Source organism: Palaemon carinicauda, chromosome 5 (assembly GCF_036898095.1).
Source record: "Palaemon carinicauda isolate YSFRI2023 chromosome 5, ASM3689809v2, whole genome shotgun sequence".
Taxonomy (NCBI): Eukaryota; Metazoa; Arthropoda; class Malacostraca; order Decapoda; family Palaemonidae; genus Palaemon; species Palaemon carinicauda.
Genome location: NC_090729.1, coordinates 40,942,509 through 40,966,259, shown reverse-complemented (window position 1 = coordinate 40,966,259; position 23,751 = coordinate 40,942,509). Strand labels below are relative to the sequence as shown.

The 23,751-nt window shown below is 38.2% G+C and overlaps 3 protein-coding genes across 3 annotated transcripts; all 3 read right to left on the bottom strand.

The window, feature by feature from the left end:
- Positions 1 to 2,830: 2,830 nt before the first annotated feature.
- LOC137640441 (uncharacterized) lies at positions 2,831 to 3,694 on the bottom strand. Its single transcript, XM_068372989.1, has one exon. The coding sequence runs from the start codon at positions 3,692 to 3,694 to the stop codon at positions 2,831 to 2,833; it is 864 nt and encodes a 287-aa protein (XP_068229090.1).
- Positions 3,695 to 12,684: 8,990 nt separating this feature from the next.
- On the bottom strand, positions 12,685 to 13,548 carry LOC137640440 (uncharacterized). Its single transcript, XM_068372988.1, has one exon. The coding sequence runs from the start codon at positions 13,546 to 13,548 to the stop codon at positions 12,685 to 12,687; it is 864 nt and encodes a 287-aa protein (XP_068229089.1).
- Positions 13,549 to 22,534: 8,986 nt separating this feature from the next.
- Positions 22,535 to 23,398, bottom strand: LOC137640439 (uncharacterized). Its single transcript, XM_068372987.1, has one exon. The coding sequence runs from the start codon at positions 23,396 to 23,398 to the stop codon at positions 22,535 to 22,537; it is 864 nt and encodes a 287-aa protein (XP_068229088.1).
- Between the last annotated feature and the right edge of the window lie 353 nt (positions 23,399 to 23,751).

The following is a 23,751-nucleotide window of genomic DNA, read 5'->3' as shown; positions in this document are numbered from 1 at the left end:
GATTCAGAGATAAAGTCTAAAGCTCTTAACCCATGGCAATCGGTAAGAGAAACAGAATTTAATCAGTCCTTGTGTTGAGCATTGAAATCTCCAAGAAACACAACAGAGTCTTTTCTATCATCTTCTTTTATCGGATATAATGGTGAGAAGACAATCAAAGGTACAATCATCCGTGTCTAGATTACAGTACATCGAACACAAATAGAAGTAGTTATGTCCGCCACAAATTTTTATTACCTAAATCTCATGACATCCGCATTCATAGCAGGAGTTATGAGAAGCAGGGTACTTAGTCCTTATGATCGAGAAGGAGAGACTGATATTAAGTACATACCTGGTACTATGTACAGGATGATATTGTCTAGGAGTCTGGGAAGATCTGAATGCAAACGGAACGGCGGGGCCATATATAAGAGTAATATCCAGATCAGGAAAAAAAATTATTAAACAACAAATTTTGGTCCAATAAAATAAGATGGGAATTAACAACAAAAGACCAGACTGATGAACAATACTGGAAACAAGGCCGAATGAAAGTATCAATCGTAGTAGTCATATAATAATAATAAAAAAAATAATAATAATAATGATAATAAAAATAATAATAATAATAATAATAATAATAATAATAATAATAATAATAATAATAATAATAATAATAATAATTATGATAATAATAATAATAATATTATTATTATTATTATTATTATTATTATTATTATTATTATTATTATTATTATTATTATTATTATTATTATTATTATTATTATTATACTGTGCTAGGTGGTATATCTAAGCAATCCATGTTTCCCAATCGTTATACTTGTATAAGCGGATGAGCTACTTGGTGGAGTAATGCAAGCTTTGGATGTGGAAGAAATGCCCCCACAATCTTGGTAAAGTCACTGGCTGCAGGGTGACGTATTGAGTTTAAGGGATTGGACAAACTGTCTTTTCAGCTTTTATCCGTGATACCTGGTGGATGATCTTACTAAAAATAGCGTGGGCCGGCAGAGGACACTTGCCTTAATTAGATAGGCACTGCTCATCACAAAGAACTGGTTATACTTTGATGTATCTAGCAAAGGAATCCTCTGAGGTCCTTTGCATCAATAGGAGTAGTAGATGATGATTATGATGATGATTATTATTATAATTATTATTATTATTATTATCATTATTATTATTATTATTATCAGAAATAGTAGTAGTAGTAGTAGTAGTAGTAGTAGTAAAAGTAGTAGTAGTAGTAGTAGTAGTAGTGCTATTATCATTATAAACAGTTAAATATAATCTATAGATTCTACTAAATCTTTTATACGATAGCAATAATTTTGTATGAATATCTAATGAAGTACGACAAGTTTGATTACGTTGATGTATATAAGATTTAATTATTAATAGGATACACAGTACAAAAAATAGTTGTGATAAGAGGTTAAAAACATTTGACCACTCTATGTCACATCCGTTACTAATATCGAAATTTGCTCTCTCAGTTAAATCAAGCCAAGAGGGACAATTCTATAAATGATAGATTTTTTTATTCCATTACAATATTCCTCCGACCTCGTGCATATTTACGATCAATCCTAGAACCATACCTGTTCAATATGCGTATAATATACAATTATTTGTTGAGAGCCATTTGTCTCTGAGTTGCCAAACATTTTTCAATATTTAAAGGTCCTCGGAAATACTATGGATACTGTTATCAGAAAAATCGGTCTTGTTATATTATTCCAATATCCTCCTATGATCAAATTTCGTGAATTGTTTCTCGGGTAATACAACCTAACATTTAAAAAAAAGAGTTCATCTTTCTTTTTTCTTATTTGTTCCAGAAGGGGCCTACTCATTTATCTAGCGAAAAAAAAAGTATTATGACAGGCACATTAAACACATTAGTTTACCCTGTCTTCCTTAAGTAATACATTTAGATTTAATATGAAAAGGCAATGTTGTTCATCATACTCAAGCTGCAAAATTGTTTTGAGACATAGGTAGATCCTTGACACTAATAATTTCTAAATTTAGGATAGTAGAAGCTTTTCATCAGTCTTCAAATTTAAAGCCTTTATTCAGGGGCACTATATTCATCTCATATTAGAGCTACTTTTAGGTTCATTGAGCACTGATTTTTCTTAATCCATGATGGACACAGAAGTACACTTTTATCCTCTATTAGCCTTTTCTCATTGTTACCCGGAAGGATTTCCGCTGGGATGCGTAATACTCGATCGAACAATGCTTCAGCAGGTAACATATTGAATGCTTTGTGGGGAGTGATAAGGGAACCAGACACCCAGCTCTAAGGGATGCCTCTGGGTTACATGCTCTACTGTGTTTTAATGATGTGCTAAGGACTGCACCTAATGCCTTTTAGAAACGTGAGGCAGGGCCAGATTTAGGCATGTGGAGGCCCCTGGACAATCTGTGTGTGGAGGCCCACCCTGCTTGAGGTGGGTGGCGAGCGAAGCAAGCCTCACCGGGGGCCGCTGTAAGCTCCACCGGGAAATCATCTTTGCCGGTCATACCAGTAATAAATTTTGGTCATTTTAATCACGTGTGCAAAATGACCTATCCTGACTCTGTACACTCAAATATAAAAAGATGGTGAAAAGCAATTCAAATAAATAGCATATGTTTTATTACCATAAATCTAAATATGTTAGTTTGCCTTCACTCATCAGGACTCTTCACACCTGACTGTACAAACTGACCATTTTTCGAAGTTGATTAGGAAGCATGACCCATACTCTGTGCCGCCAATATTAAAATCAAAACCAAAGTTTCTTCGTAGAAAGAAAAACTATAGCGGTATCTGTATTTACAAACCAGACACTTTACGAGACTTGGCCCTTACAAATTGGGTGATCAATATATCAAAGTCAATGTGTCTGAGGATGTCATACTCAATGCTCATCAAAGCCAGGTAACTGAGTCGATCATGATGCATTGTAGTACGAAGTCTGTTTTTTATATACTTCATTTTGCTGAATGAACGTTCTCCAGAGCCATTTGTGACCATAAGCACCAAGTACATCCGTAGCATTATCTCAACATTAGATAAAGTATCTGCAACATTTTTGTCTAGCAGCAATTTGTATAGGAAATGCTCCTTCCCAAAGCTATCAGTCTTAACATAATCATCCAGAAACTGGGTGAAAAAAACTGAAAACTGTACAAGTTCAACACCAAGTGATTGATCCAGATCATCTTTATATTCACAAACTAATTTTACTGCCGCTGCTTCTCTTTCAGTACAGCTCAGTGATTCCAGTCCAGATAAGAATCCGAAAAGGGAGCAGGTGTTCTCATAGGCCTTCAAACGTTGATTAAGGGAACTAAAAAACTGAGCAATTACTGGAAGAGAATTATCAGCACAAAACTTTTCAGAGTGAGAAAGAGTTACTTCCTCAGATCGTCCATAATCCAACGGATTCAGGCGCACATTGCGGTGATGAATGCGGGGTGGAAAATATTCATCGGTTCCAGATATGTCCTGTCCCTTTTCCTCATGAACATGAAAGCACTCTTGCTTTTCACGTAAAAAACATTCCAAGGACTTCAACACTGCTACTGGTGCGTTCAGATCAAGTTTTGAGTCATGCAGTGTGTTACTTGTAGCATCAACTCGGCCAAGAATGTCATGCAAAAAAACATCATAAATTGCAATCTCTAATTTGAGCATCTTGTCATGGAGTCCATTGCCCACATACCGTGCTTTGGCTAAATCATTTTCATCACTTGCTATTTTTAAGAGCTTCACAGATTAGGTGATATCCTTGAATAAGTGCTTTCAAGGCATCTGCTCAACAGGACCATCGTTTTGTAGAAACCCTCTTTGGCACCAATACTGGACCAGATTCAACATTTTTCAGTAGGTCTGTAAGGATTGCATACCGATGTGTAGAAGCTATGAAAAACACATAAACTGCCTCAAGAAAACTGAAAAATGTGAGAGCTTCCTGACAATATTCAGCTGCAGCATTTCCAACTAGGTTCAGTGAATGACCAAAACAAGGTATCCAAACTGCGTGAGGATTTTCAGCTGCCACTTTGGCTTGCAGGCCATCATATCTCCCACTCATAGCAGAGGCGTTATCACATTACTAACCACGCCCATTTTGTATGTCAATATCATTATCTTCAAGAAACTTTTGTAATCCTTCAAACATTTCTTGAGCCTTGTGTCTTTGGTTTGGTAAAAACTTCATAAATCTCTCTACAGGGGTGTCATGCTCCATGTATCTGAAAATCAGACGTAGTTGATCAACGTGGCCTTCATCTGGTGTGGAATCAAGAGAAATTGTGTAGCATTTTGAAAATTTTATGCGAAAAATGATTTCATTCAAAACTTCATTACCCATTAGGCTGACTAGTTCTTCACAGATGGTTGTAGACAAATAATTTGTATGACCACTGCTACAATTTGGATGTTTCTGGATGTGTTGCCCGAGGAAATCATCATACTCAGTCAGAAGTTCTAATAATCCTAAGTAGTTTCTATTATGAGGAGATCCAATTTTTTTCATCATCGCCACGAAGAGCTTGACCACGATCACATGCAAATTTAAGCACACTCACTAGTCTCTTTATAAGACTGTGCCAATATTGTTCAATTTGATTCACTTGCAACTCAAATTTAGTCTATACTTCCAGCTCCCACTACACGAGTTGCTGCTGAAAAAACTGCTTGAAGGTGGTCTTTGGATTGGCCATGGCCAACAAGTTGATTACTACCATGTTTCCCATCACAGAATCCATCAACTGTGAATTGCGATTTCGTAGCACCCATCAATTTACAGAAAAAAGTAGATTCTCCCATTTGTTGGAGAGAAACAGAGCCATGCACGCTTCACAACTTCCCCATTTCGATTCTTTCGCTCAAACATGGCTGGTGTGCATTTACGACTGATATTGTGTGTATCCTTTTTACATGTTTGTGTCGCTGATTTAACATCCAATATTTTGGCATCACTGTATTGCAGATCCTAAGCACCTTTCACAGCCCAATAATCAACGAATTCTTTTGTCAACTTTTCTGGCCATAACGGTTTATCATTGAGTTGTGTAGTTGTTTGTTGGTTCACTAGCTTTGACAATGAAGATGAACCAGTCTTCAGATCAGAGACATCATTCTGGCCATATCCTCCAGATGAATAATGAGCTGGTGTGTTTGAAGCAGGTCCCTGTTCTGATTGTCCTGTAGATGGAGTGCTGTCTGTCTGTTTTGATGTTGATGCTGGTGGACGAGTGAAGAATTCAGTCAGTCAACGTGTTTTGAAAGTTCTTGATCTTCTTTCTCAGCTCGTTCCTTAGAGGCCTTCCTTTTTGCAGCACCACTTTCAAATTTTCGCGCACCTTCATGCCTGTCCATGCCTCCCCCCTGTTTCCATTATTTCTTGTGGGAAAATTACCTCCAGTTAATGAATTCTCGCTCTGCAATCAGTTTTGACATCCCCTATTGTTACACACTATGGCTGCCCCTAACTTTAAGCTGACGAACACAGTATGTAAAAAAATTAACCTAGATATATTAACAGAGGTATGACGCAGGTATATGTATATCACTCAAACTTGAGACGCATTGCTACCAAAGTGATCAATCAATGGTGTGACCAAGGGATAATACTTGTTGTATTCAGAGGTGTATTATCAAAGGGATAAAATTTGCAATAGCAAAGGAATAACAAGCAGTGACTAAGGAATAAAGAGCCGTGGTTCAAACTGAAAAACCAAATAACAGAATATTTACCAAAAACATATTTAACCAAGAAGCAACAAAACATAATTAACTGAAAAAGCATAGAAGCGAAACAATTATTCCACAATAAACACTTACGTTTTTAGTGCATATACAGTGCCAAAAAACCAACAGTATATGAGAAACAAATTTCTTCACTAGTCTAACCACGACAAAAAAAAAAATAACAATTTCCAGACTGCATGGGTTAATATATGAGTGCAGGAGACAGAGCTGGTCTGACTTTACACATAAGCAATATGCAGCTGTGATGTGACTGTCTACGCCACTGCTGAGAGCTGTGTGCGGCATTGCCGTTTTAATGTTACGTGGGAGAACACGAGTATGTGTGTCTGTATGCATCCTAACGACTGAATTGCTGAGTGTTCTATGAAAGGATTCACAATCAAACACACAAGCATACTTTTAATTCAACTTTCATCATTACTAATTTCATTTCACTGCAGTGGCGGATACACTCAAATAACAAGTACATTACGCACAGTGGCGGACTTAGCCTACATGGCACCCTGGGCGAACCTCACCTTCGACGGCCCCCTTCCAAAATGCGCATAAAACGTTTCTGAATATAGTTCGTTTACCCAATTCTAACCTCACCTTAAAACTGAGGTAGCAAAAAAATTATAGCCCTTGACACTTGACTGACAGACCTGTAATATAACAGCGTGCCAACTATCATATAAATGTATTCAATAGTCTAGGAGGCGTTACCAGACACAGGCAAAATAAATGAGACACAGGCAAAATAAATGAGGATTTATCCATCATACCACTTATTCACAACCCCAACCAGACAGTAGATTGAATAGCTGCGTGAAAAAAAGGATAAAAAGAACAAAAGAGAGTTTAATACACCCTTAATTTTCACTTACCTCTGAGGCTACTCACAAGGATGTTAAGCAGAGTGTGGAGCGTTGACGCTGTCACCAGTATGGTACGCGTTAAAGTCTCTCTCTCTCTCTCTCTCTCTCTCTCTCTCTCTCTCTCTCTCTCTCTCTCTCTCTCTCTCTTTTCGTTACGAGTATCGTACGTGTTAAAACCATCTCTCTCTCTCTCTCTCTCTCTCTCTCTCTCTCTCTCTCTCTCTCTCTCTCTCTCTCTCTCTCTCTTTTCGTTACGAGTATCGTACGTGTCAAAGTCCGTCTCTCTCTCTCTCTCTCTCTCTCTCTCTCTTTATGGGACTTTTATACAATGTTTATTGATAGACTCAGGCACTCATGGTATGATCTGCATTTGGGAGGAGGCAATGCCGCCCCCTCCCAAGTGCCGCCCTGGGCGACCGCCTATACCGCCCATAGGAAGAACCACCACTGATTACGCAGACAATGGTACAAATACATACATTCAATAAATAATCTCACAGAAACCAAAATATATAGAAATATTTGAAGTCAAACTTACCTACAAACCGTCCCTTGTGATTTTGTCAACCAACAATGCATTAAAATATAGGAGGTAATTTTAGGAGTAACTGTAAACATAGTCTATATTTCTAATAATATTACGTTTTTTACTTTGGTTTTACTGTAGTTTTCCGTGATGAAAAAAAGATAAATCTTAAATATCCACAATTTATTTTTATTTCTGATATAAAAACTTTTATTACTTACATATTTACTGAAATTTAATTCTTTAAGCCTGGGACCTTTTTTTCAGGCCCCCTAAAATGTGGAAGCCCCCTAAAATGTCGTGGCCCCTGGGCAGATGCCCTCTTTGCACACACCCCTAAATCCGGCCCTGACATGAGGTGAAACTTGTATCACCCACAATGGTTTTCTTTGATACCATGTTGCGCTACCCAGTTAATGGTAACTTATGAGAATTTCACAGCCATAATATGACAGATGGGCCACCTTTAATTATATTGTATTTATGTTGATTATCGCAAATGTATAATGGTATCGCTCTGATGGCAGCAGTTGAACCACTATATATCCCCATGAATGTGTTAAGGCGTCTGGTGAATGCTTTGGATTTTCCCACACTGGTTTTTATATGCTCTCTGACTCTGACTTTTTGACCAGAAAAATGTTTTCTGCCCCAACCCTGAATATCCATTTCTCCACAAATATCTGTCATTATATTCATTGTTGCGTGATTTGTCAGATGAGATACATTATCACATTTTTAAAAGCTACCTTTCTAAAAGTTAATGACATGCCAGGGCACGGTCTTAATGTACTTATTTCACATTGCAAAAAATGTCTACCAGCCATCCATTTTTATTATGAATCAACTTTAAATTATTGTCTTCCATTAGGAAGCTCTAACTCAGGATTGTTCGCTTGACCTTTTGCAAGATCATTATAACCTATTCCAAATTGACATGACATCTGCCACTTTAATGGATTTTCCCCAGATTTATGTGATGCGGTAGGAGAATTCCGTTATGGCTGATAGCTGATACAGCTGCCGAGAAGACCATGCATCTTTGATTTTAGTAAATGCATGGATGATGGGTAGAGGGCTCGTCTGGATTGTGGCATTTGTGTACGCCCTTGTGTTCTGAAAGGTTCTTTGTCGAAATTAGAGTACTTCTTCTCCGATCTGGTTAACTTCCTACTGAAGAAGGTAAGTGATTGCATTTCAATCGATATATGCTGTTCTAAAATGGCTCCAATAGCAATCCTGCTGGCATCCACTCTGAGGAGTAGATATTCATCTGGGTAGGGATATGCCAACCTTGTCTATGATTCCTGGGCTCTCTTCATTTCATAGGACGCCTTCTGCAGGAGCTACACCAAGTTAAATTTCTTCGTATTCCCTTGAAGGATACCTGATATAAGTGCCCTTATTCCTGAAATACTCAGATTGAAAAAGGGATAATAATCTATCATTCAGGCCAATTCTTGAAGTCTCTTGATGTCCTTGGTGGCTGCACCTTCTGCAGGAATGAAGGAATCCCTTCTGTATCGAATTTTTTCCTAAGGAACATCACTAAAGACCTCGCCCACTCACATTGATCTACTCTGATATCAAGGTAATTCCCTCAAAGACTTTGTAGTATTTTATGAGTGCCCCGAATGTGCTGGCTGAAAACAAGTATATCATCAACGTACTCCATGACGAAAGGAATGTCTCTAGTGACGGAATCCAATGTGTTCCTGAGGACAAACCAAGGGAAATTGAAAGAGTACTTGTGGTACATGGTAATCATGGCACTATTATGGATGTTTTTTGGAAGGCAACAGCACCTGAAAATAACCTTAAAAAGCCTCTAATTACGAAAAATATTTTGCCACGCGAGATTATTAGTGATACCACTAATATCGGAGACACTTTAAGATCTGGCATCGTGTCATTGTTAAGACAACAATATTACCTACAGGGCTTCCATGTACCGTCTGTCTTGGGTACCATGTATAGTGAAGAGGCCTAACCCAAGCAGTTGGTTTGTCAAATTTCTTCCTCTCTTAATCGAAGGACATTTCCTTGGTGACTTTGAATTCCTCCAATGGCAATCTTCTGTAGCAGGAGTAAGATGGGTGTCCTTCTGTAGTAATGTGAGGCTTAACCCGGTACTTGGAACCCTTGGTAGCCGGTCAACTAAAACTTCCTTGAATGCATCTTTAGATTTTTCCATAAATGCTTTGAACTCTTGCAGTACATCACAGCTGGTATTTGCTCCATCCTTTGTGACTGTAGCTACAGAAAACACTGACCGCCAACGTTTATTGCAAGTTTTAAAGCCTTCAGTAAAACAGCTCCCAGCTGGGGCTGCTTATTGTTGGCTACCATGCACGGCCACCTGTATTTTCTCCCTTGGAAAGATAAGTCAGCTCTTTTTACTCTATTAATCTTGAGTGCTTCTTATTCGACATGATGGTTGCAAGACTGATGTACCTGTGACAGGATACATTACCTGACAAATATAAAATAAATCATCTACAGGCGTCTGTGTCCACTAGAAAATTCCTGCCAGACTTATCATCCGTTGTGTAGAAAGATACATTCAGGATAACGCTGTCAATTTACCCATATAAATAATGATAAGGTGCATCATGGACTAGGTCTAATATGCCTAAAGCATTGAGTACTCGATCTTTGCAAGAGATAGTGATTGGCCTCTGCATCCTTATATTTTTTTTTTTTCTTTTTTCAAGATTACCGCTCTTCAAAATATTTGGCCTTAGTCATGGCCTTGCGAGGGTAGACTCATTAGCTCTCTTTACAGGCTTGATATGAAAATGGTCTCCTCTCTGCCCTGTCACCAAAACACCAATGGATGCCCAAGCCCCTTTAGTGATGGAGGTAATGGGAGTTGCAAGGTATGGAGAGGTACCACCAACTCCTTGCTGGTACTGCTGTTACAGTCTTTCTTTCTTCCTTTACCTCCCTTTTCCCCTGTTTGTGTGGCTATATTGAGTATGCCTTTTTAGCTGTCATAGGACACTGTGAGACTTAAAATCTTAGTAAAGATATCATTTAGTGGCACCAACAATGCTTTATGTACTCTTGGCCTTACCACTTCTCATAATTGTGTGATGGTTGCTTCACTTAAGATGTCCATCTTTCTTACTTCTTTGGTGGATGCAGGTGGAAAAGTGAGAGAGCATTGGAAGTTTTAATAGGTGTGGTTCGCCTTTGTATATCCAAATGGTGTGTAGCATAGTCTAAAGAATACCTTGTCTCTCTTCTGCGGAGGCACTGAATATATTTTCAGTAGCTGTTCCTTAATAATTTGGTATGAGTATCCCTGACTGCCGCTTGTACTAAGGGTTTATGAGTCTCAAGAGGTCAATGGATCAAAACTTTAAGTGTATGTCGATCATACATTGTAGACTCATGGCAATTTGGGTAGTATGTAAAATGTATTGCTTTTGTGGCGAATACACTTTCAAAGCCTTGTATGAGTTACATTGGCTGCTGCTGTCTCAATTACTGTGTTTCTCGTGTTTGGTTGGTCAGCCCAGTGTTCATTAAATTTAGAATACAACACATGAGGGGAATGAATTTAATGCTGGTAGAATACACTGCCTTTATTGTCTCTCTACTACAGGTGTATAAATAGCTTGGGAGGTCAGTTATGTACTATGATATCGTCTTTTCCATGGACTTTTTGAGATTGTTTTGTTTTCTCTATTCATTTTGGTCATTAACTCTCAATGTATAAACATACATCAAATACAAATACAGGTATCGAAAGAAAGTGCCTTACCCAAGAAACCTGATAACGAACCATTTGAATGAAATCTTGTAATAGACTGAACCAAAGATGATGCATTTATTATTATTATTATCATTATTATTATTATTATTATTATCAGAAATAGTAGTAGTAGTAGTAGTAGTAGTAGTAGTAAAAGTAGTAGTAGTAGTAAAAGTAGTAGTAGTAGTAGTAGTAGTAGTGCTATTATCATTATAAACAGTTAAATATAATCTATAGATTCTACTAAATCTTTTATACGATAGCAATAATTTTGTATGAATATCTAATGAAGTACGACAAGTTTGATTACGTTGATGTATATAAGATTTAATTAATAATAGGATACACAGTACAAAAAATAGTTGTGATAAGAGGTTAAAAACATTTGACCACTCTATGTCACATCCGTTACTAATATCGAAATTTGCTCTCTCAGTTAAATCAAGCCAAGAGGGACAATTCTATAAATGATAGATTTTTTTATTCCATTACAATATTCCTCCGACCTCGTGCATATTTACGATCAATCCTAGAACCATACCTGTTCAATATGCGTATAATATACAATTATTTGTTGAGAGCCACTTGTCTCTGAGTTGCCAAACATTTTTCAATATTTAAAGATCCTCGGAAATACTATGGATATTGTTATCAGAAAAATCGGTCTTGTTATATTATTCCAATATCCTCCTATGATCAAATTTCGTGAATTGTTTTTCGGGTAATACAACCTAACATTTAAAAAAAGAGTTCATCTTTCTTTTTTCTTATTTGTTCCAGAAGGGGCCTACTCATTTATCTAGCGAAAAAAAAGTATTATGACAGGCACATTAAACACATTTGTTTACCCTGTCTTCCTTAAGTAATACATTTAGATTTAATATGAAAAGGCAATGTTGTTCATCATACTCAAGCTGCAAAATTGTTTTGAGACATAGGTAGATCCTTGACACTAATAATTTCTAAATTTAGGATAGTAGAAGCTTTTCATCAGTCTTCAAATTTAAAGCCTTTATTCAGGGGCACTATATTCATCTCATATTAGAGCTACTTTTAGGTTCATTGAGCACTGATTTTTCTTAATCCATGATGGACACAGAAGTACACTTTTATCCTCTATTAGCCTTTTCTCATTGTTACCCGGAAGGATTTCCGCTGGGATGCGTAATACTCGATCGAACAATGCTTCAGCAGGTAACATATTGAATGCTTTGTGGGGAGTGATAAGGGAACCAGACACCCAGCTCTAAGGGATGCCTCTGGGTTACATGTTCTACTATGTTTTAATGATGTGCTAAGGACTGCACCTAATGCCTTTTAGAAACGTGAGGCAGGGCCAGATTTAGGCATGTGGAGGCCCCTGGACAATCTGTGTGTGGAGGCCCACCCTGCTTGAGGTGGGTGGCGAGCGAAGCAAGCCTCACCGGGGGCCGCTGTAAGCTCCACCGGGAAATCATCTTTGCCGGTCATACCAGTAATAAATTTTGGTCATTTTAATCACGTGTGCAAAATGACCTATCCTGACTCTGTACACTCAAATATAAAAAGATGGTGAAAAGCAATTCAAATAAATAGCATATGTTTTATTACCATAAATCTAAATATGTTAGTTTGCCTTCACTCATCAGGACTCTTCACACCTGACTGTACAAACTGACCATTTTTCGAAGTTGATTAGGAAGCATGACCCATACTCTGTGCCGCCAATCTTAAAATCAAAACCAAAGTTTCTTCGTAGAAAGAAAAACTATAGCGGTATCTGTATTTACAAACCAGACACTTTACGAGACTTGGCCCTTACAAATTGGGTGATCAATATATCAAAGTCAATGTGTCTGAGGATGTCATACTCAATGCTCATCAAAGCCAGGTAACTGAGTCGATCATGATGCATTGTAGTACGAAGTCTGTTTTTTATATACTTCATTTTGCTGAATGAACGTTCTCCAGAGCCATTTGTGACCATAAGCACCAAGTACATCCGTAGCATTATCTCAACATTAGATAAAGTATCTGCAACATTTTTGTCTAGCAGCAATTTGTATAGGAAATGCTCCTTCCCAAAGCTATCAGTCTTAACATAATCATCCAGAAACTGGGTGAAAAAAACTGAAAACTGTACAAGTTCAACACCAAGTGATTGATCCAGATCATCTATATATTCACAAACTAATTTTACTGCCGCTGCTTCTCTTTCAGTACAGCTCAGTGATTCCAGTCCAGATAAGAATCCGAAAAGGGAGCAGGTGTTCTCATAGGCCTTCAAACGTTGATTAAGGGAACTAAAAAACTGAGCAATTACTGGAAGAGAATTATCAGCACAAAAGTTTTCAGAGTGAGAAAGAGTTACTTCCTCAGATCGTCCATAATCCAACGGATTCAGGCGCACATTGCGGTGACGAATGCGGGGTGGAAAATATTCATCGGTTCCAGATATGTCCTGTCCCTTTTCCTCATGAACATGAAAGCACTCTTGCTTTTCACGTAAAAAACATTCCAAGGACTTCAACACTGCTACTGGTGCGTTCAGATCAAGTTTTGAGTCATGCAGTGTGTTACTTGTAGCATCAACTCGGCCAAGAATGTCATGCAAAAAAACATCATAAATTGCAATCTCTAATTTGAGCATCTTGTCATGGAGTCCATTGCCCACATACCGTGCTTTGGCTAAATCATTTTCATCACTTGCTATTTTTAAGAGCTTCACAGATTAGGTGATATCCTTGAATAAGTGCTTTCAAGGCATCTGCTCAACAGGACCATCGTTTTGTAGAAACCCTCTTTGGCACCAATACTGGACCAGATTCAACATTTTTCAGTAGGTCTGTAAGGATTGCATACCGATGTGTAGAAGCTATGAAAAACACATAAACTGCCTCAAGAAAACTGAAAAATGTGAGAGCTTCCTGACAATATTCAGCTGCAGCATTTCCAACTAGGTTCAGTGAATGACCAAAACAAGGTATCCAAACTGCGTGAGGATTTTCAGCTGCCACTTTGGCTTGCAGGCCATCATATCTCCCACTCATAGCAGAGGCGTTATCACATTACTAACCACGCCCATTTTGTATGTCAATATCATTATCTTCAAGAAACTTTTGTAATCCTTCAAACATTTCTTGAGCCTTGTGTCTTTGGTTTGGTAAAAACTTCATAAATCTCTCTACAGGGGTGTCATGCTCCATGTATCTGAAAATCAGACGTAGTTGATCAACGTGGCCTTCATCTGGTGTGGAATCAAGAGAAATTGTGTAGCATTTTGAAAATTTTATGCGAAAAATGATTTCATTCAAAACTTCATTACCCATTAGGCTGACTAGTTCTTCACAGATGGTTGTAGACAAATAATTTGTATGACCACTGCTACAATTTGGATGTTTCTGGATGTGTTGCCCGAGGAAATCATCATACTCAGTCAGAAGTTCTAATAATCCTAAGTAGTTTCTATTATGAGGAGATCCAATTTTTTTCATCATCGCCACGAAGAGCTTGACCACGATCACATGCAAATTTAAGCACACTCACTAGTCTCTTTATAAGACTGTGCCAATATTGTTCAATTTGATTCACTTGCAACTCAAATTTAGTCTATACTTCCAGCTCCCACTACACGAGTTGCTGCTGAAAAAACTGCTTGAAGGTGGTCTTTGGATTGGCCATGGCCAACAAGTTGATTACTACCATGTTTCCCATCACAGAATCCATCAACTGTGAATTGCGATTTCGTAGCACCCATCAATTTACAGAAAAAAGTAGATTCTCCCATTTGTTGGAGAGAAACAGAGCCATGCACGCTTCACAACTTCCCCATTTCGATTCTTTCGCTCAAACATGGCTGGTGTGCATTTACGACTGATATTGTGTGTATCCTTTTTACATGTTTGTGTCGCTGATTTAACATCCAATATTTTGGCATCACTGTATTGCAGATCCTAAGCACCTTTCACAGCCCAATAATCAACGAATTCTTTTGTCAACTTTTCTGGCCATAACGGTTTATCATTGAGTTGTGTAGTTGTTTGTTGGTTCACTAGCTTTGACAATGAAGATGAACCAGTCTTCAGATCAGAGACATCATTCTGGCCATATCCTCCAGATGAATAATGAGCTGGTGTGTTTGAAGCAGGTCCCTGTTCTGATTGTCCTGTAGATGGAGTGCTGTCTGTCTGTTTTGATGTTGATGCTGGTGGACGAGTGAAGAATTCAGTCAGTCAACGTGTTTTGAAAGTTCTTGATCTTCTTTCTCAGCTCGTTCCTTAGAGGCCTTCCTTTTTGCAGCACCACTTTCAAATTTTCGCGCACCTTCATGCCTGTCCATGCCTCCCCCCTGTTTCCATTATTTCTTGTGGGAAAATTACCTCCAGTTAATGAATTCTCGCTCTGCAATCAGTTTTGACATCCCCTATTGTTACACACTATGGCTGCCCCTAACTTTAAGCTGACGAACACAGTATGTAAAAAAATTAACCTAGATATATTAACAGAGGTATGACGCAGGTATATGTATATCACTCAAACTTGAGACGCATTGCTACCAAAGTGATCAATCAATGGTGTGACCAAGGGATAATACTTGTTGTATTCAGAGGTGTATTATCAAAGGGATAAAATTTGCAATAGCAAAGGAATAACAAGCAGTGACTAAGGAATAAAGAGCCGTGGTTCAAACTGAAAAACCAAATAACAGAATATTTACCAAAAACATATTTAACCAAGAAGCAACAAAACATAATTAACTGAAAAAGCATAGAAGCGAAACAATTATTCCACAATAAACACTTACGTTTTTAGTGCATATACAGTGCCAAAAAACCAACAGTATATGAGAAACAAATTTCTTCACTAGTCTAACCACGACAAAAAAAAAAATAACAATTTCCAGACTGCATGGGTTAATATATGAGTGCAGGAGACAGAGCTGGTCTGACTTTACACATAAGCAATATGCAGCTGTGATGTGACTGTCTACGCCACTGCTGAGAGCTGTGTGCGGCATTGCCGTTTTAATGTTACGTGGGAGAACACGAGTATGTGTGTCTGTATGCATCCTAACGACTGAATTGCTGAGTGTTCTATGAAAGGATTCACAATCAAACACACAAGCATACTTTTAATTCAACTTTCATCATTACTAATTTCATTTCACTGCAGTGGCGGATACACTCAAATAACAAGTACATTACGCACAGTGGCGGACTTAGCCTACATGGCACCCTGGGCGAACCTCACCTTCGACGGCCCCCTTCCAAAATGCGCATAAAACGTTTCTGAATATAGTTCGTTTACCCAATTCTAACCTCACCTTAAAACTGAGGTAGCAAAAAAATTATAGCCCTTGACACTTGACTGACAGACCTGTAATATAACAGCGTGCCAACTATCATATAAATGTATTCAATAGTCTAGGAGGCGTTACCAGACACAGGCAAAATAAATGAGACACAGGCAAAATAAATGAGGATTTATCCATCATACCACTTATTCACAACCCCAACCAGACAGTAGATTGAATAGCTGCGTGAAAAAAAGGATAAAAAGAACAAAAGAGAGTTTAATACACCCTTAATTTTCACTTACCTCTGAGGCTACTCACAAGGATGTTAAGCAGAGTGTGGAGCGTTGACGCTGTCACCAGTATGGTACGCGTTAAAGTCTCTCTCTCTCTCTCTCTCTCTCTCTCTCTCTCTCTCTCTCTCTCTCTCTCTCTCTCTCTCTTCGTTACGAGTATCGTACGTGTTAAAACCATCTCTCTCTCTCTCTCTCTCTCTCTCTCTCTCTCTCTCTCTCTCTCTCTCTCTCTCTCTCTCTCTTTTCGTTACGAGTATCGTACGTGTCAAAGTCCGTCTCTCTCTCTCTCTCTCTCTCTCTCTCTCTTTATGGGACTTTTATACAATGTTTATTGATAGACTCAGGCACTCATGGTATGATCTGCATTTGGGAGGAGGCAATGCCGCCCCCTCCCAAGTGCCGCCCTGGGCGACCGCCTATACCGCCCATAGGAAGAACCACCACTGATTACGCAGACAATGGTACAAATACATACATTCAATAAATAATCTCACAGAAACCAAAATATATAGAAATATTTGAAGTCAAACTTACCTACAAACCGTCCCTTGTGATTTTGTCAACCAACAATGCATTAAAATATAGGAGGTAATTTTAGGAGTAACTGTAAACATAGTCTATATTTCTAATAATATTACGTTTTTTACTTTGGTTTTACTGTAGTTTTCCGTGATGAAAAAAAGATAAATCTTAAATATCCACAATTTATTTTTATTTCTGATATAAAAACTTTTATTACTTACATATTTACTGAAATTTAATTCTTTAAGCCTGGGACCTTTTTTTCAGGCCCCCTAAAATGTGGAAGCCCCCTAAAATGTCGTGGCCCCTGGGCAGATGCCCTCTTTGCACACACCCCTAAATCCGGCCCTGACATGAGGTGAAACTTGTATCACCCACAATGGTTTTCTTTGATACCATGTTGCGCTACCCAGTTAATGGTAACTTATGAGAATTTCACAGCCATAATATGACAGATGGGCCACCTTTAATTATATTGTATTTATGTTGATTATCGCAAATGTATAATGGTATCGCTCTGATGGCAGCAGTTGAACCACTATATATCCCCATGAATGTGTTAAGGCGTCTGGTGAATGCTTTGGATTTTCCCACACTGGTTTTTATATGCTCTCTGACTCTGACTTTTTGACCAGAAAAATGTTTTCTGCCCCAACCCTGAATATCCATTTCTCCACAAATATCTGTCATTATATTCATTGTTGCGTGATTTGTCAGATGAGATACATTATCACATTTTTAAAAGCTACCTTTCTAAAAGTTAATGACATGCCAGGGCACGGTCTTAATGTACTTATTTCACATTGCAAAAAATGTCTACCAGCCATCCATTTTTATTATGAATCAACTTTAAATTATTGTCTTCCATTAGGAAGCTCTAACTCAGGATTGTTCGCTTGACCTTTTGCAAGATCATTATAACCTATTCCAAATTGACATGACATCTGCCACTTTAATGGATTTTCCCCAGATTTATGTGATGCGGTAGGAGAATTCCGTTATGGCTGATAGCTGATACAGCTGCCGAGAAGACCATGCATCTTTGATTTTAGTAAATGCATGGATGATGGGTAGAGGGCTCGTCTGGATTGTGGCATTTGTGTACGCCCTTGTGTTCTGAAAGGTTCTTTGTCGAAATTAGAGTACTTCTTCTCCGATCTGGTTAACTTCCTACTGAAGAAGGTAAGTGATTGCATTTCAATCGATATATGCTGTTCTAAAATGGCTCCAATAGCAATCCTGCTGGCATCCACTCTGAGGAGTAGATATTCATCTGGGTAGGGATATGCCAACCTTGTCTATGATTCCTGGGCTCTCTTCATTTCATAGGACGCCTTCTGCAGGAGCTACACCAAGTTAAATTTCTTCGTATTCCCTTGAAGGATACCTGATATAAGTGCCCTTATTCCTGAAATACTCAGATTGAAAAAGGGATAATAATCTATCATTCAGGCCAATTCTTGAAGTCTCTTGATGTCCTTGGTGGCTGCACCTTCTGCAGGAATGAAGGAATCCCTTCTGTATCGAATTTTTTCCTAAGGAACATCACTAAAGACCTCGCCCACTCACATTGATCTACTCTGATATCAAGGTAATTCCCTCAAAGACTTTGTAGTATTTTATGAGTGCCCCGAATGTGCTGGCTGAAAACAAGTATATCATCAACGTACTCCATGACGAAAGGAATGTCTCTAGTGACGGAATCCAATGTGTTCCTGAGGACAAACCAAGGGAAATTGAAAGAGTACTTGTGGTACATGGTAATCATGGCACTATTATGGATGTTTTTTGGAAGGCAACAGCACCTGAAAATAACCTTAAAAAGCCTCTAATTACGAAAAATATTTTGCCACGCGAGATTATTAGTGATACCACTAATATCGGAGACACTTTAAGATCTGGCATCGTGTCATTGTTAAGACAACAATATTACCTACAGGGCTTCCATGTACCGTCTGTCTTGGGTACCATGTATAGTGAAGAGGCCTAACCCAAGCAGTTGGTTTGTCAAATTTCTTCCTCTCTTAATCGAAGGACATTTCCTTGGTGACTTTGAATTCCTCCAATGGCAATCTTCTGTAGCAGGAGTAAGATGGGTGTCCTTCTGTAGTAATGTGAGGCTTAACCCGGTACTTGGAACCCTTGGTAGCCGGTCAACTAAAACTTCCTTGAATGCATCTTTAGATTTTTCCATAAATGCTTTGAACTCTTGCAGTACATCACAGCTGGTATTTGCTCCATCCTTTGTGACTGTAGCTACAGAAAACACTGACCGCCAACGTTTATTGCAAGTTTTAAAGCCTTCAGTAAAACAGCTCCCAGCTGGGGCTGCTTATTGTTGGCTACCATGCACGGCCACCTGTATTTTCTCCCTTGGAAAGATAAGTCAGCTCTTTTTACTCTATTAATCTTGAGTGCTTCTTATTCGACATGATGGTTGCAAGACTGATGTACCTGTGACAGGATACATTACCTGACAAATATAAAATAAATCATCTACAGGCGTCTGTGTCCACTAGAAAATTCCTGCCAGACTTATCATCCGTTGTGTAGAAAGATACATTCAGGATAACGCTGTCAATTTACCCATATAAATAATGATAAGGTGCATCATGGACTAGGTCTAATATGCCTAAAGCATTGAGTACTCGATCTTTGCAAGAGATAGTGATTGGCCTCTGCATCCTTATATTTTTTTTTTTTCTTTTTTCAAGATTACCGCTCTTCAAAATATTTGGCCTTAGTCATGGCCTTGCGAGGGTAGACTCATTAGCTCTCTTTACAGGCTTGATATGAAAATGGTCTCCTCTCTGCCCTGTCACCAAAACACCAATGGATGCCCAAGCCCCTTTAGTGATGGAGGTAATGGGAGTTGCAAGGTATGGAGAGGTACCACCAACTCCTTGCTGGTACTGCTGTTACAGTCTTTCTTTCTTCCTTTACCTCCCTTTTCCCCTGTTTGTGTGGCTATATTGAGTATGCCTTTTTAGCTGTCATAGGACACTGTGAGACTTAAAATCTTAGTAAAGATATCATTTAGTGGCACCAACAATGCTTTATGTACTCTTGGCCTTACCACTTCTCATAATTGTGTGATGGTTGCTTCACTTAAGATGTCCATCTTTCTTACTTCTTTGGTGGATGCAGGTGGAAAAGTGAGAGAGCATTGGAAGTTTTAATAGGTGTGGTTCGCCTTTGTATATCCAAATGGTGTGTAGCATAGTCTAAAGAATACCTTGTCTCTCTTCTGCGGAGGCACTGAATATATTTTCAGTAGCTGTTCCTTAATAATTTGGTATGAGTATCCCTGACTGCCGCTTGTACTAAGGGTTTATGAGTCTCAAGAGGTCAATGGATCAAAACTTTAAGTGTATGTCGATCATACATTGTAGACTCATGGCAATTTGGGTAGTATGTAAAATGTATTGCTTTTGTGGCGAATACACTTTCAAAGCCTTGTATGAGTTACATTGGCTGCTGCTGTCTCAATTACTGTGTTTCTCGTGTTTGGTTGGTCAGCCCAGTGTTCATTAAATTTAGAATACAACACATGAGGGGAATGAATTTAATGCTGGTAGAATACACTGCCTTTATTGTCTCTCTACTACAGGTGTATAAATAGCTTGGGAGGTCAGTTATGTACTATGATATCGTCTTTTCCATGGACTTTTTGAGATTGTTTTGTTTTCTCTATTCATTTTGGTCATTAACTCTCAATGTATAAACATACATCAAATACAAATACAGGTATCGAAAGAAAGTGCCTTACCCAAGAAACCTGATAACGAACCATTTGAATGAAATCTTGTAATAGACTGAACCAAAGATGATGCATTTATTATTATTATTATCATTATTATTATTATTATTATTATCAGAAATAGTAGTAGTAGTAGTAGTAGTAGTAGTAGTAAAAGTAGTAGTAGTAGTAAAAGTAGTAGTAGTAGTAGTAGTAGTAGTGCTATTATCATTATAAACAGTTAAATATAATCTATAGATTCTACTAAATCTTTTATACGATAGCAATAATTTTGTATGAATATCTAATGAAGTACGACAAGTTTGATTACGTTGATGTATATAAGATTTAATTAATAATAGGATACACAGTACAAAAAATAGTTGTGATAAGAGGTTAAAAACATTTGACCACTCTATGTCACATCCGTTACTAATATCGAAATTTGCTCTCTCAGTTAAATCAAGCCAAGAGGGACAATTCTATAAATGATAGATTTTTTTATTCCATTACAATATTCCTCCGACCTCGTGCATATTTACGATCAATCCTAGAACCATACCTGTTCAATATGCGTATAATATACAATTATTTGTTGAGAGCCACTTGTCTCTGAGTTGCCAAACATTTTTCAATATTTAAAGATCCTCGGAAATACTATGGATATTGTTATCAGAAAAATCGGTCTTGTTATATTATTCCAATATCCTCCTATGATCAAATTTCGTGAATTGTTTTTCGGGTAATACAACCTAACATTTAAAAAAAGAGTTCATCTTTCTTTTTTCTTATTTGTTCCAGAAGGGGCCTACTCATTTATCTAGCGAAAAAAAAGTATTATGACAGGCACATTAAACACATTTGTTTACCCTGTCTTCCTTAAGTAATACATTTAGATTTAATATGAAAAGGCAATGTTGTTCATCATACTCAAGCTGCAAAATTGTTTTGAGACATAGGTAGATCCTTGACACTAATAATTTCTAAATTTAGGATAGTAGAAGCTTTTCATCAGTCTTCAAATTTAAAGCCTTTATTCAGGGGCACTATATTCATCTCATATTAGAGCTACTTTTAGGTTCATTGAGCACTGATTTTTCTTAATCCATGATGGACACAGAAGTACACTTTTATCCTCTATTAGCCTTTTCTCATTGTTACCCGGAAGGATTTCCGCTGGGATGCGTAATACTCGATCGAACAATGCTTCAGCAGGTAACATATTGAATGCTTTGTGGGGAGTGATAAGGGAACCAGACACCCAGCTCTAAGGGATGCCTCTGGGTTACATGTTCTACTATGTTTTAATGATGTGCTAAGGACTGCACCTAATGCCTTTTAGAAACGTGAGGCAGGGCCAGATTTAGGCATGTGGAGGCCCCTGGACAATCTGTGTGTGGAGGCCCACCCTGCTTGAGGTGGGTGGCGAGCGAAGCAAGCCTCACCGGGGGCCGCTGTAAGCTCCACCGGGAAATCATCTTTGCCGGTCATACCAGTAATAAATTTTGGTCATTTTAATCACGTGTGCAAAATGACCTATCCTGACTCTGTACACTCAAATATAAAAAGATGGTGAAAAGCAATTCAAATAAATAGCATATGTTTTATTACCATAAATCTAAATATGTTAGTTTGCCTTCACTCATCAGGACTCTTCACACCTGACTGTACAAACTGACCATTTTTCGAAGTTGATTAGGAAGCATGACCCATACTCTGTGCCGCCAATCTTAAAATCAAAACCAAAGTTTCTTCGTAGAAAGAAAAACTATAGCGGTATCTGTATTTACAAACCAGACACTTTACGAGACTTGGCCCTTACAAATTGGGTGATCAATATATCAAAGTCAATGTGTCTGAGGATGTCATACTCAATGCTCATCAAAGCCAGGTAACTGAGTCGATCATGATGCATTGTAGTACGAAGTCTGTTTTTTATATACTTCATTTTGCTGAATGAACGTTCTCCAGAGCCATTTGTGACCATAAGCACCAAGTACATCCGTAGCATTATCTCAACATTAGATAAAGTATCTGCAACATTTTTGTCTAGCAGCAATTTGTATAGGAAATGCTCCTTCCCAAAGCTATCAGTCTTAACATAATCATCCAGAAACTGGGTGAAAAAAACTGAAAACTGTACAAGTTCAACACCAAGTGATTGATCCAGATCATCTATATATTCACAAACTAATTTTACTGCCGCTGCTTCTCTTTCAGTACAGCTCAGTGATTCCAGTCCAGATAAGAATCCGAAAAGGGAGCAGGTGTTCTCATAGGCCTTCAAACGTTGATTAAGGGAACTAAAAAACTGAGCAATTACTGGAAGAGAATTATCAGCACAAAAGTTTTCAGAGTGAGAAAGAGTTACTTCCTCAGATCGTCCATAATCCAACGGATTCAGGCGCACATTGCGGTGACGAATGCGGGGTGGAAAATATTCATCGGTTCCAGATATGTCCTGTCCCTTTTCCTCATGAACATGAAAGCACTCTTGCTTTTCACGTAAAAAACATTCCAAGGACTTCAACACTGCTACTGGTGCGTTCAGATCAAGTTTTGAGTCATGCAGTGTGTTACTTGTAGCATCAACTCGGCCAAGAATGTCATGCAAAAAAACATCATAAATTGCAATCTCTAATTTGAGCATCTTGTCATGGAGTCCATTGCCCACATACCGTGCTTTGGCTAAATCATTTTCATCACTTGCTATTTTTAAGAGCTTCACAGATTAGGTGATATCCTTGAATAAGTGCTTTCAAGGCATCTGCTCAACAGGACCATCGTTTTGTAGAAACCCTCTTTGGCACCAATACTGGACCAGATTCAACATTTTTCAGTAGGTCTGTAAGGATTGCATACCGATGTGTAGAAGCTATGAAAAACACATAAACTGCCTCAAGAAAACTGAAAAATGTGAGAGCTTCCTGACAATATTCAGCTGCAGCATTTCCAACTAGGTTCAGTGAATGACCAAAACAAGGTATCCAAACTGCGTGAGGA